The sequence below is a fragment of the Sinohyriopsis cumingii genome, chromosome 11 (assembly GCF_028554795.1).
Source record: "Sinohyriopsis cumingii isolate HCF-2022 chromosome 11, ASM2855479v2, whole genome shotgun sequence".
In the NCBI taxonomy this organism is placed as follows: domain Eukaryota; kingdom Metazoa; phylum Mollusca; class Bivalvia; order Unionida; family Unionidae; genus Sinohyriopsis; species Sinohyriopsis cumingii.
The window spans coordinates 36846471-36859195 of NC_142971.1; the positions used below are offsets into that span (position 1 = coordinate 36846471).

Sequence of the window (12725 nt, forward strand, 5' to 3'; positions counted from 1 at the left end):
TTGCAGTAAGTCTCTGGGCCACATGCATTTAATATACTGTAGCCCAGATTTAGGAAGCTGGTAGCCTATGTTTTTGTTTTGTTTTTTGGTCACATCTGAAAAAGAAAATTGTATCTAGGTATTTTCTGATCTATGTGATTGATGAATCTGATTCTATTTAATTCTGAATATATTGACAAAGCAAATAAAAAGTCAGTCAAGCAAAGTATGTTCTACTATCAGATAATACATCTCCACATTTTCTAAAATAATAGATAAAATGTGAGTATATACCGTATATACTCGCGTATAAGTTGATCCAATTGCAAACTGCACAGATCCAGATCTGTCTCATAATGCATCGGCATATCTGGATCTGTGCAGCTGTTAACGGTGACCAGGAGAACAAACAACATAGACCCTGATATGCAGTACCAATTTACTGCGACAGATCAGGATCTATGCTGTGTTTAGTTGGACTGACCTATAGGCGAGTATAGACGGTAACAGTATTTTTGATAACCATAAGGATAAACGTAAACAATAAGAAAATTGATCCTGTTGAGGACTCTGGTCTTATTAATGTATACATTCATAAGTGGCTGGTGATGCACATCCTCGATATACTATAAAATTGACAATAACGGAGACCGTAAGGATGAATATGCCGTATCATTGTTTCCGGGATGATTTGAATCAACAAACCTTATCAACAGGCTTCAGTCGGGGTTTTTAGCCCATGTTCAAAACCGCCGTGAATGTATTTCCATGGACAAGGTACCTCTCTCTCTCTCTCTCTCTCTCTCTCTCTCTCACACACACACACACACACACACACACATTTCTCTTGATTTTGATAAGTACCGTTCACAAGTCCTTAACTTGAAAAAAGGCAATTATGTGAATTGTTTTTATGTTGTCTAGACTGCCCCTACTGTTTAGAACTGTTTAGAACTTATGCCATCCTAAAAGCAAACTCTGTGTGTTAGTTTGTTTATATGCCTTAAAACAAATTCATTAATTATCTGTTTCGTATTCTTCTATGTAACAGTGTCAGCCTAACGATTAAACGAACATTTAAGCTTCATCTGAAAAGTTGACTAAGTCAACAATTATAGTGCCTTAGAAATAAGTCAACAATATGGTGCCTAGAAATAAGTCAAAAACATAGTTACTAACAATTGAAAGAACAATATGGTGCCTTAGAAATTAATGAACAATACGCTGACATATAAATCAGTGAACAATGTAGAATATCAAATTTACTAAAAAATGAACTTAATAAATTCAATCAGTACATTAATTTAACGAATCAGATCATGCTTTTTTGCATTCAATTAATGTATCTATTCTTTTAGAATTAAAATATTAACGTCAAGAAATGATTTTGACTTATTACCGTCCATGTCCATGAGTAACGCTTATTCAAATCTCAACGACGTAAAATAAGCTGTAAATTCAGATCTGCCTTCGGATAATTCTTCCCAAATCTGGGTCTTGAAGTCTTTGATAGGGTAACAACGTTGACACTTGTCTACTGGCGCATTAATAATGGCAGATTTGAGTCACCGCAGTTCGAAATTTGGTGCCTCTTATAAGCAGGTTAAAACGACAATGTCTGTCATGTGTACGAGCTGGCAACTAAAACAAATCCGGTCATAAATGCACTGTCAAACTATATCCACGCACACACAATGAAATAATACTGCCTCAAACATACTGAGCATGCTGACTATGTTACACTTTTAGCCTTTTTTCTGCCAAGGTGGTTACATGGAAAAGCTTGCAATCAACTTCCCGTGCGCCGGTCATCATTCTTGGAATCTTCATGGGTTCTTCTTCCACCAAATATACAGGCCGCAATGTATATCCCAGGGGTCTCAAATACTCGGCATGCGGGCTGGATGCAGCCTGCCAAGCCGTATTCTGTGGCCCGCAAAACGATTGGCATTACAAAGTGTCATGAGGAATAAAAAAGGTGGTGCGGCCCTTGGGCCATCGAAAATGCCATCAAGCGGACCTCAGGGTGGTTTGAGATCCCTGGTATACCTTTAGTGTGCTGTAAATGGCGTTAAACCCATAAAACAAACACTCATTACATCTTCATTTCTTGTATGTATAACTGAGTAACACATCGCTGCATGGTTAATCAAATTCCAAAGTCGATACCCCGTTTAAGTTTCTTACGGACAACAATTCCAGTCTTTATTAATTTATAAATTTAATATTACCTAATTTAAATATTTCAGGTTTAGATTTAACACATCAGCGGAGTTACGTCCACCTCGAACACAGGAGGTCGTGAGTTCGATTCACAGTCGAGTCAAACCAAAAACATAAAAATCGTACTAACATCTGCCTCGCTTTGCGCTCAGCATCAAGAGGTTAGTGTTAGGACTGGTAGGCCTGGTGTAATGATGATGTGACTGGGTGGGACATCATGCTACATGTCTGCGGCATGATGCCCCAGTGCTAGATATCACTTTAAAACTGCCACACTGCAGACATCGTAGTGATATGACGGAACGATGTTAAGCTACGTTAAAAATCTAAATCACACACATTCACAAACATGTCTGCGGCATGATGCCCCAGTGCTAGACATCACTATAAACTGACACACTGCAGACATCGTAGCGATATAACTGATTTTTTTTTTAAGCTAAGTTAAAAATCCAAATCACACACACACACACACACACACACACAGAGCGGAGTTAATAGATCACTAAAATCTAAAATTTACATCATCATCGTCGTCGTCGTCTTCGTGGTTGTCGGTCAATCAATAAATCAGTCTAGGATCATAACCTTGCTAAAACGAAAAAGAAACGAAAATACAAATCTCCCCTTATTGAATTCGTCGCGAAATTCAATCAGACAACTTCTAACACCAGTCTTTCAAGAAAAGCGACTCGTCTGGCACTGTTTTATTTGTAAACCTAGTCTAAAACAAGAAATAAAAAACATGTCTGAGAATTAAATTTCTTCAACTAATTCATAACTGTGCAAAATTTACAAGAATGCTGACTGTTTGTCGAATAATTTGTTTTAAAAATGACCACAATATCAATGAAATGATCACCTTACCCAAGCCCAAAACTGCATTTAGAATAACAAACCTTAGTTGACACATACTGATTCAGGTGAACTGTTATACCAAACACTGCTACCCATCTTGTTATTAGTATAAATGGAGTCCATATTACCCACGAAAATGTGACCTACCTACTATATATAGTCAACAAATCATTCTATTGATACATCATACAAGCTATGATCATCCTTAGTCCAATACGCGCCCCCGCCCCCCCCCCCCCCCCATCTTTATTGATACTGTTGGACGATATGTAGGTCTAGTGTCATTTGTTGATTAAAATTTGCAATTCTGCTGCATACAAATCTTTCTGGAACTCATTTGCGTACAGTTAGACACTTACCTGTATTTGGTAACAGCCATACCTAGCACGAAATTCAAAAATGGCCACGTGAATGACGGTTGGGTATTCAACGTGGATTTACAAGTCGCCTAACATATGATTTTATCCAGATATAGTATGTCCATATCGACAAAAGAACCCTTCAGTAGACGGTAGCTCAGCAGCCGCAAGTAATACCGTAAGCGTATAAAATGTACACTCTTGAGTGCAGACAATATTTTTCCTGTGTATTTTTGCAGGCTTTAATGAATAGGCGACACCATCCCCTAAACCGCCAGTCAATATCTGTATAGGAGTTAGGCTGATTTATCGGCCTAGCTCATCCCCCCCCTCCTCAATTGTTGTAGACTAAGTTCGGGTTATACGGAGAATCACATTACATTTTAATATGTGACCCTTGCCTCCATTCCTACCCTACAACTGCATCCAGGATACGAAACCTTCTTTGTCATGTACTCGGTTCATTGAAGCATCATACCAAATGTGAGGTACCTCCATCGTTCGGTGTAGATATAGTTCATGCAACAATGAAGCAGTAACGGACGAACGGACAGATACACAGACGGACAGATATACATTTCCAATCACAAAATATCCGTAAAAGTGCTAAAATAAAAAAAATAGTCTGATCACATTCAAGGTTGAGATGAATTTCGTATACTACTCCGGTGACAAAAAGAAAAATTTCAGGTTCGTCTAGAGTTTGTTCCTCTTAGAGTTGATTAATGAAATCTAACATATATATATATATATATATATATATATATATATATATATATATATATATATATATATATATACTCACAAACTGTTGTTGGCTCGTTTCTTTCCACATTTCAAATGTAGGTCATACGATAACCGAAAAATTATAAAATGTGTACACAATTAGGTCTCTTAGTGGACTCTTTCTGTATGACTCTGAAAATTGTCACCGTGTTGTTTGTTTAGGAATGGAGCCTATCGTATTGAACAAAGAAACAAGACCCAGGCCATAACTTGATAATATTCGTACTGAACAAAGAAACAAGATCCAGGCCATAAATTGATAATATTCATACTGAACAAAGAAACAAGACCCAGGCCATAAATTGATAATATTCATACTGAACAATGAAACAAGACCCAGGCCATAAATTTATACAATTCATACTGAACAATGAAACAAGACCCAGGCCATAAATTGATAATATTCATACTGAACAATGAAACAAGACCCAGGCTATAAATTGATAATATTCGTACTGAACAAAGAAACAAGACCCAGGCCATAAATTGATAATATTCATACTGAACAATGAAACAAGACCCAGGCCATAAATTGATAATATTCATACTGAACAATGAAAAAAGACCCAGACCCACTGAACTTTTAACTAAGACACAGGCCATAATATTCATACTGAATAATGAAATAAGACCCAGGCCGTAAATATACTAGTAGAAAAATAGCCCTATTTTGGAAATTAAATGGATATTCAGTATGTCCACCCTCTGCTTTTAGAACAATAACTATGGTACTATACTACACAAACAACTACTAGTACTGTTTCTACTACGACTAATGCTGCTGCTACTACTACTACTAATTATGAAAATTATTTCAGCTGTATGGTGCAGAGAAGACTTTCCACTTGTGGTACACACGCCGATCGCTTGAAGCATGGCGGAAAACCATACACCCGCACAGACTTTTGGGAGAGCAGGTCAGTAATTTGCATTACACAGGTATGGCACATTACGACTTTGTCGTTGATATTACAGTTAGCTTCGTGAAATCATACAATTGAGTGTCAAGTCAACAAACTTTAACTGTCGTTTCATAGATATAAATTCATCGGAATCCTACAATTTAGCGTCAAAATATCAGTATACAGTTGTTGTCTCCGTGTTGATGAAGTTTTTCGAAATAAAAGAACGAGTCTCCAAGACGAAACAATGAGAATCAATCGCTGACAAAACAGAAAATAAAGTCTGTGTTAATGTCGCCAATTTTTTCTGTTTGAGTTAGCTAAAAATACAGTTACAAAAGCAACATTACCTTGGAGTTTTGGCAGGTCAAAAAGCTGTCTTTTAGAATCAGTCAAACCGCTTGTTTTTCATGATGAAAATGTAGGTTTACTTAATTTGCATTAGTGTCTTCGCAAATTGCATTTTTGATCTCATATGTAGGCTAAGAGACCACAGAAATCTCACAACCGTTTGTAAAGTAAAGGTTCACAACGCGTTAAAAAAGGTAAAATGAATCAGCTTCTTGCACCACTAGTAAAAATTTGAAATCATTGCTTGTTCTGAAACGCGTATTTTTTTTAAGATTCCAAAGTGTATTGCTCCGTACATGCATCGCCAACTTTACAGTTGAACTATCATAATCATAATCCATATTCTCCATATAATTTTTACGAACATTTTTTGTTTTTTTAAAATTGTTATATATATATATATATATATATATATATATATATATATATATATATATATATATATATATATATATATATATATATATAGTTGGAATCTTCATATTGTGAACGTTATTTATTTCTTCCGTAATGTGATTTTATACTCCTAGGACGTTGTTTACATTATCGTCCCCTTATCACGTTTATCATACGTTCTATTTTATTGCTTAATTCTGATTTTCATATATATATATGTATGTATGTATATATATTCCCATTACCATTTAAGAAAAATCTTGAATGTTTAAAATAATAAATTTCCTGTTTCACCTTTTCAACCCACAGTTTTCACATGATATAAACAATTTAATTTTAATATACTTGTCATTACTGTTAATGTAATGTTCTTCCTTCTCATCCCCGTCCCTTATTTTACACCCCCACCCCTGGTTGTTTATTTCAGCTAGTTCGCAAATATTAAATGATTCATCATATCCTCTCAACTTTACCAGTACATACATTTTCCGTTCATTATTTTGGCCTTTGATATCTTTTAAAATTGACCGCTCCGGTGGCCTAAGTGGTTAGAGCATCTGGAGGTCGCGGGTTTAAACCCCGGCCGAGTCATACTAAACATTTATTTGTAAAAAAAAATGTTATAAGCAGCTACCTCGCTTGGCCCTCAGCATTAAGAGGTTAGTGTTAGAAATGGTCGGCCTGGTGCCAGGATAATGTGACTTGATGGGACATGATGTTACATGTCTGCCGCTCGATGCCCAGTGCTATACATCTTTGTCAACTGCCGAACTGCAGGCATCGAAGCCGTATGACTGAAAATTTGTGTAAAGCTAGGTTAAAAATCCAAACCACACAAACTCTTTTAAAATCTGTATAGATCACCTTGTTTGCCGCACAGAAATAATTCTTGCTTTAAAGCATGCTGCTTCCTCTCCCTTCAAGTTTTAAAGATCGGAAACGATTCGATGACTTAATATTGTTTGCCTGATTTTAAATGTTGAATTGGTGAAGATAAGAAGGTAAACATTTTCAAAAATTGGTTGTATTAGAAAATGTAAACGCTTCATTTTATTGTCAATGGTTGCGTTCCAAATAAATGTTTTGTCAGGTAACCGAATAGATGACTTCATACTTATGATCTTCTTCCTCATTGCTGACATCAACTGAATTCATGTATTTTTATATGTAAAGAGTTTACTATGTTCATCATATAAGTTTGGTAAGGCATTTAGTTTCCATTTTAAGTCAAAATTCACGTAGTTAGGGTACTCTAAAGTCTCTCCATTGCAAGTGTCGTTGTAACTGAGTAAGTTGAAAAGCACTCGATTTGTTCCTTTTACAGAAAATCATTGATTGTTCTGTTTTTAAACACTTTTCCTTCATCATACTATCTTTTTAGGTTTTCATTTTTGAAGATTCCTGTAAAAAAAAGAAAAAAACATAGCGTTTTCCGTTTTAACTTGTTCATCCCAAGCGTATTCTGAGATGATGTTTATAACTGTCAAAGTGGATTTGCATATATCGTTGTATTTTTAAAATATGTTTAAAATCCAAATAACATACAATCATTTCAGCGTATTTTCTACCCCCCCCCCCATTGGTATCATGATCGTTGACTAGACATAATACCAAATGTTTTACTGTATAATAAAGTTCTTACCTTACTGTTTTAGGGTCATTTAAAACGAAATGCAAGAATTCAGAGAATAATTAATCTCTCTGCTGATTTATCCCCCACCCACATGGATTTTTAGCAGTTTGCGTGAATCATAAATAGAACTTAAAACTTGTATGATTGAGAGGGAAAATCTGCACAAATAGTTCAGTTAAACTTGAGTTTATATTAGAATTAGATTGTCTTTAGGTAGGTAGTATCAACAAGCCAACTTTACATACATTTAGAACACGCACGTGTATAGAACACGCACTTTTATTTTCAGCAATTTGTTATGTTCAGTAATTTCAAAACTATTTATAATTCGGATTCATGCCAAATTTTGCCAATCCTGAGGACGAATCAGCTACATCCGGGTCATATACCGAGTCACCGTGTATTGTTTCAAATCTCAGTTTGTCCTCTATAAATTGTGTCTATGCATTTATGGATCAGAATTTTTGTCATTATTTTTGCTTTCTAATACCAGTAGTTCGGCTTGGAGGAGACACTGCTCCGGTGGCCTTGTGGTTAGAGCAGGGGTCTCAAACACGCGGCCTGCCAAACCGTATCATGTAGCCCGCAAAATGATTGGCATCACAAGGTATCATGAAATTTATCAAAGGTGGTGCGGCGCCTGGGCCATCGAAAATGGCCTCTTGCGGCCATCAGGGTGGTTTGAGTTTGAGACCCCTGGTTAAGAGCGTCCGCCCCGGATGCGTTAGGTCGCCGGTTTCGAAAATTTTTAAAGCTACGTTACCCTCCCCCACGGTCTGAAGGAGAGACCGTTCGCTTTCCATAAAGATCACGTTTCTTCGTTCAGTTTCAAGTGTGTGCGTGTGCGTGTGTGTGTGTGTGTGTGTGTGTGTGTGATTTAGATTCATAACGTAGTTTTAACGATTTCTCAGTCATATCGCGATGATGTCTGTAGTGTGGCAGTTTATAGTGATGTCCAGCACTGGAACATCATGCCGCAGACATGTAGCATGATATCTCATCAAGTCACATTATCCTAACACCAGGCCGACCAGTCCTAACACTAACCACTTAAAGCTGTGCGCCAAGCCAGTCAACTGTTAGTATAATTTTTATAAATCTTTGGTATGGCTCGGTCGAGGTTCGAACCCGCGACCTCGTTTCAGTTGGAAACAAATATCCGAGTGAACGATTTGAACCCTAGAGCGGTAACTATGTTTAGTACCTAGTGAAGGTTTCGAGAATTACTGTATCATATTACAAATGTTTCATATGGACGACCGGGAGAACTATAATTTACGCAACTAACACAAAATTTCAAATTTGCACATTTTCACTACTTTATTCGATGCTGTGCTGTCCATGTCCCAAGCTAATATTGGCTTTAAGACTTAAATAAGATGTAAGAAATTTCTATCAAAGTCCAAATTATATGATGAAATATTAGACCGCATATGTACACCGTGCACCCCCTTCCCGCCATTAAAAGAAAATATAAAGTCGATTTGAGAGGAGTATCTAAGTTATACTTTATGGTAGGCCATTTTAGCAATTTGTCTTTCCTTAATATTCCAAATACTTTTTCGTACGTGAGAAAAGGAATTATAAGACATACAGATAAATCTAGTTTTGTTTTACTTTTTTTTTTTAAAAACAAAATACACATATAATAATCTTAAGAAAGTCTCTTATTAAGAGATAACGGTTCACATATCTCACAGACGCCTTTATCGAACATTTCGTACATACATATAGTCAATATTAAATACAAATAATTTGATGTTTGTGAAGTAGTATTTAATTCATGCTAAAACAAGAAAATAATAATTAAACGGGTCTTGCAATACACAATTTTTGTCCTGTTAGAGAATTTTTCATGGTGGACTTGGAAAACAATACCATATAAAAGTTCAAGACCGACGAAATACCGCGAGATGGTGTTTTACATGAGTCACGTGACCTGCTCTCCAATGCAGGTAATATGGCGGCCGTGCAAGAATCCCATAGGAATGGAGATGTTACAAATTATGCCGTCGGCCCGAAAGATTATGTTTCCACAAATATTCTGATGGAAGAGGTAAATTAATCAGATATCAAAGTGCATAAAACATGCGCAATAATGACTCAGACTCATCACTATGTGATGAGTCAATCACGTTTTTTGCCAATGAAGTTTCATGATTTCACAAAAAAATCTGCTTTCCATTTCATTCATTGCACAAGAAGTGAAAGGTACAGAATATGAGTGAGACACAGTCTCGACAGTTTGTTGTCAACAAGTAAAACCATGACCGCATATATACTCGTTTGACGACATGCATTCTTTTGATTACTCGGTAAGTGAAGGATACGACGTTACACTCGCAGCAGAGATATTTTGTTGTTTAGTTTAATTGTAAAGATAGAAGTTTCCGCAGGGTACAAATCAGCTTTTCAAAAGTGTTATATAATGGAGACAGGGGCGGGTAAGTATGCATGCCATAACAAACATTTAATTATTTGACAGCAGTGACAGAGTTGACTGGTTGAGGCTTGATCACATAAGGACTAGGTATAGGAATACAAAATTAAGCCCTGGTGGGTATAAATTTGAATATGATGATGAAGAAATGGCTAAAGTAATGGTGATTATGATGTCACGTTTTCTTTAATTAAGTATCCAGCAGCATTTAGGAGTGAGTGGATGGAAGAATAATTTATAATAAAAAAGTCCGTACATTTGTATCCACAGACTTGGAGTGAACAGCAATATGGAGTCTGTATGTAGTATAAACGAAATGCCACTGACAGTAATTAAAAGTAAACATTTAGTGGTGTTAGTGTTAGGACTTGACGGCCAAGTGTCAGGATAATGTAACTGGGTGGGACATCATGCTGCATGTCTGCGGCAAGATGCCTTAGTGCTAGATATCACTATAAACTGTCACATTGCAGACATCATAGTGATATGACTGAAATGTTTTTAAAGCTATGTTAAATATCCAAATCACACACACATACACTCAAATTTGCCAGTGTTAGACCTTTTAAATTCCTTTTCCACAAAACATTTTGTTAATTCTGCACATTTCTTTTACTGTGTTTCAAGTGAATAAAGTAACATTTTCGACTTATTATATACGATACAGTGCTCAAAGCAAATAATTTTAAAACACAAGCTGAGGGCAGGTGACTTAAAAATAATCACAGGCTCGGACTCGTTTTCAAAAAGCCATGACCCAGATTCCATGTGCCCAAAAGGCCTCCTTGTTTTTTTTGCTATTATTTGTCACACAGCATTATGATTATTGTACTTTAAATATGAAAACGAATGGATACAATCAGATTGCATGAACTTGAGTATTCATTCTGGTATCATAATATTTCATTTGAAGCAGTGTATTCCCGATGGGATGTAAGATTGAGAGTTAAAAATAAACCTTTGGGATCAGAACTGGGAAAGCGAAAAATGCAGGGATCAGGAATGTACTGAAAAAGTTTCATCTCAGCCAGTCTCACTAGGACCCCCATTTTGTTACAAATTGGAGTCCCACCAGACAAAGTTGCAATCCCCTTGAAGATGTAAACTTTGCAGAAGAACTATTGGTTGACATTGTGTTTAATTTCCACATTCTTTCTAACACTGACATAAAGCTCTTGTTTGTCTATTATCAGTTTGCCATTTAAACCCAAAATACTTTTCCAAATTTGCAAATGGCATTTAATCAAAGTCTTAACATGTCATGATGTCTTTTCTTCGGATGGGGGCGCCAGACAGATACCGCCCCCCCCCGGTGATTTCGAGGTCACATGCACTACTTGCTCAGCTACACTTGGAAATGAGCAAAATAATGAAAGCTAAAGTTGTTTATTTGATGTACTCTTAGAACTAACTACATGTAGATCTCTGGGTCTTTCTGCCTCTCAATTCAGTCACTGTAAATATCAGCACATTTTCCCACCCAGCAGCCAGTCAGTCATTGAACTTGCTGCCCAGCTATTGCATCATGTTCTTTTGATGTACTCTTTACAAATGACCACATGTGCAATCTCTGGATCTTTCTGCCTCAGAACTCAACCATTCTAAATATCAGCACATTTTCACACCCAGCAGCCAGTCAGAGTCTCTGAACTTGCCAACCAGCTATTGCACCATGTTCATTTGATATACTCTTTATTAATGGCAACATGTTCATGGGGGGTGGGGTGGTATCAGACACTGAATTTTGTCATTGTAAATCTCAGTACAGCTAATTGATCAACACATTTTCCCACTCAGCAGGTGGCTAAAGCAATTCTGGCAAGTAGTTGAATTTTGCCACCCACCTACTACAGGGGTCAAGCTAGACTTGAATTTGAGGGAGATATGTCTTCTCCTTTTGGACAGAACAGGGAGAAGTAAGAGCTGAACAGGGAGAAGTGGGAGCAAAGCAAGACACACAATATGTGTGTGTGTGTTTTTTTCCTATTTGAATTTTGCCATCTATTTCCAACTATGCATATTTGCATGTAACATTGGTTTTAAGCAATACTTTTACTTGATCTTCAAGTATAACATTTTCTGAGCCCTATCTATATTATAAACACATTTGGTGAATGTTTAATAACTATCATATTCATATTCAGTGTATTTTGGCAATGTGACTTGAAAAGAGAACAACAGAAGCTATACATTGTAATGAATTTTAACTGAGTAACTAGATTACAGTATATTGCAAGTTAGTACAAACGCTTAATCAGTTACCCTTAATCAAGATTTTTTTCTTTTTACTTTCTAAAAGTTCATTATAAAATGGCATTTGAAAAGATTTCTAAACTTGTTTGAAATAATTACTGTACCATTTCTTTGTTGCTGATAAAACTTGAATGTAACTGTTCACTGACAACACACTGAAGAAATAAAAGTCCATATATGAATGAACTAAACCCTTTTTTTTCCATCTGGTTTGATTCAGCCAACATCGGTTGGTTTAAAATCTTTGTATTTTCACAAAAATGAGTAAACTCAGAACACAACCTTGATCTTACAGCATCTCATCGAATTCCACAACATGGCATTTCCCCCATTTATTTATAACCTACATAATTGCATTTTAAAGCTAAATCTTTAATAATGTAATATTTAGTCTCTGCAGATTGATCATTAATCCTTTCCCAAGTAAGTTATCAGCTATCACTGTCCAGTTTCCACAAGTTATCATATGTTTTTAAAAACATATCCTATTTAATCAATGTCTGATACTAGAAGTACGTAAACAATTAATTAAACTGTAAATTTGC

The 12725-nt window shown here is 36.1% G+C and overlaps 1 protein-coding gene across 6 annotated transcripts in view; it reads left to right on the forward strand.

The window, feature by feature from the left end:
- Nucleotides 1-651: 651 nt before the first annotated feature.
- The window catches only part of LOC149787925 (serine/threonine-protein kinase A-Raf-like), a 112171-nt gene continuing 100097 nt past the window's right edge, over nt 652-12725 (forward strand). For 4 of the 6 annotated variants that reach the window (XM_089974178.1, XM_089974182.1, XM_089974180.1 and 1 more), the window contains exons 1-2: nt 652-756; nt 5024-5122. In XM_089974178.1, the coding sequence (XP_089830304.1) occupies nt 748-756; nt 5024-5122 (108 nt within the window). In that variant the 5' untranslated portion in view covers nt 652-747. Of the gene's footprint in view, nt 757-5023; nt 5123-9432; nt 9544-9673; nt 9803-12725 lie in introns of those variants that run through there. The other 2 variants (XM_089974179.1, XM_089974181.1) reach the window with 2 other exon arrangements.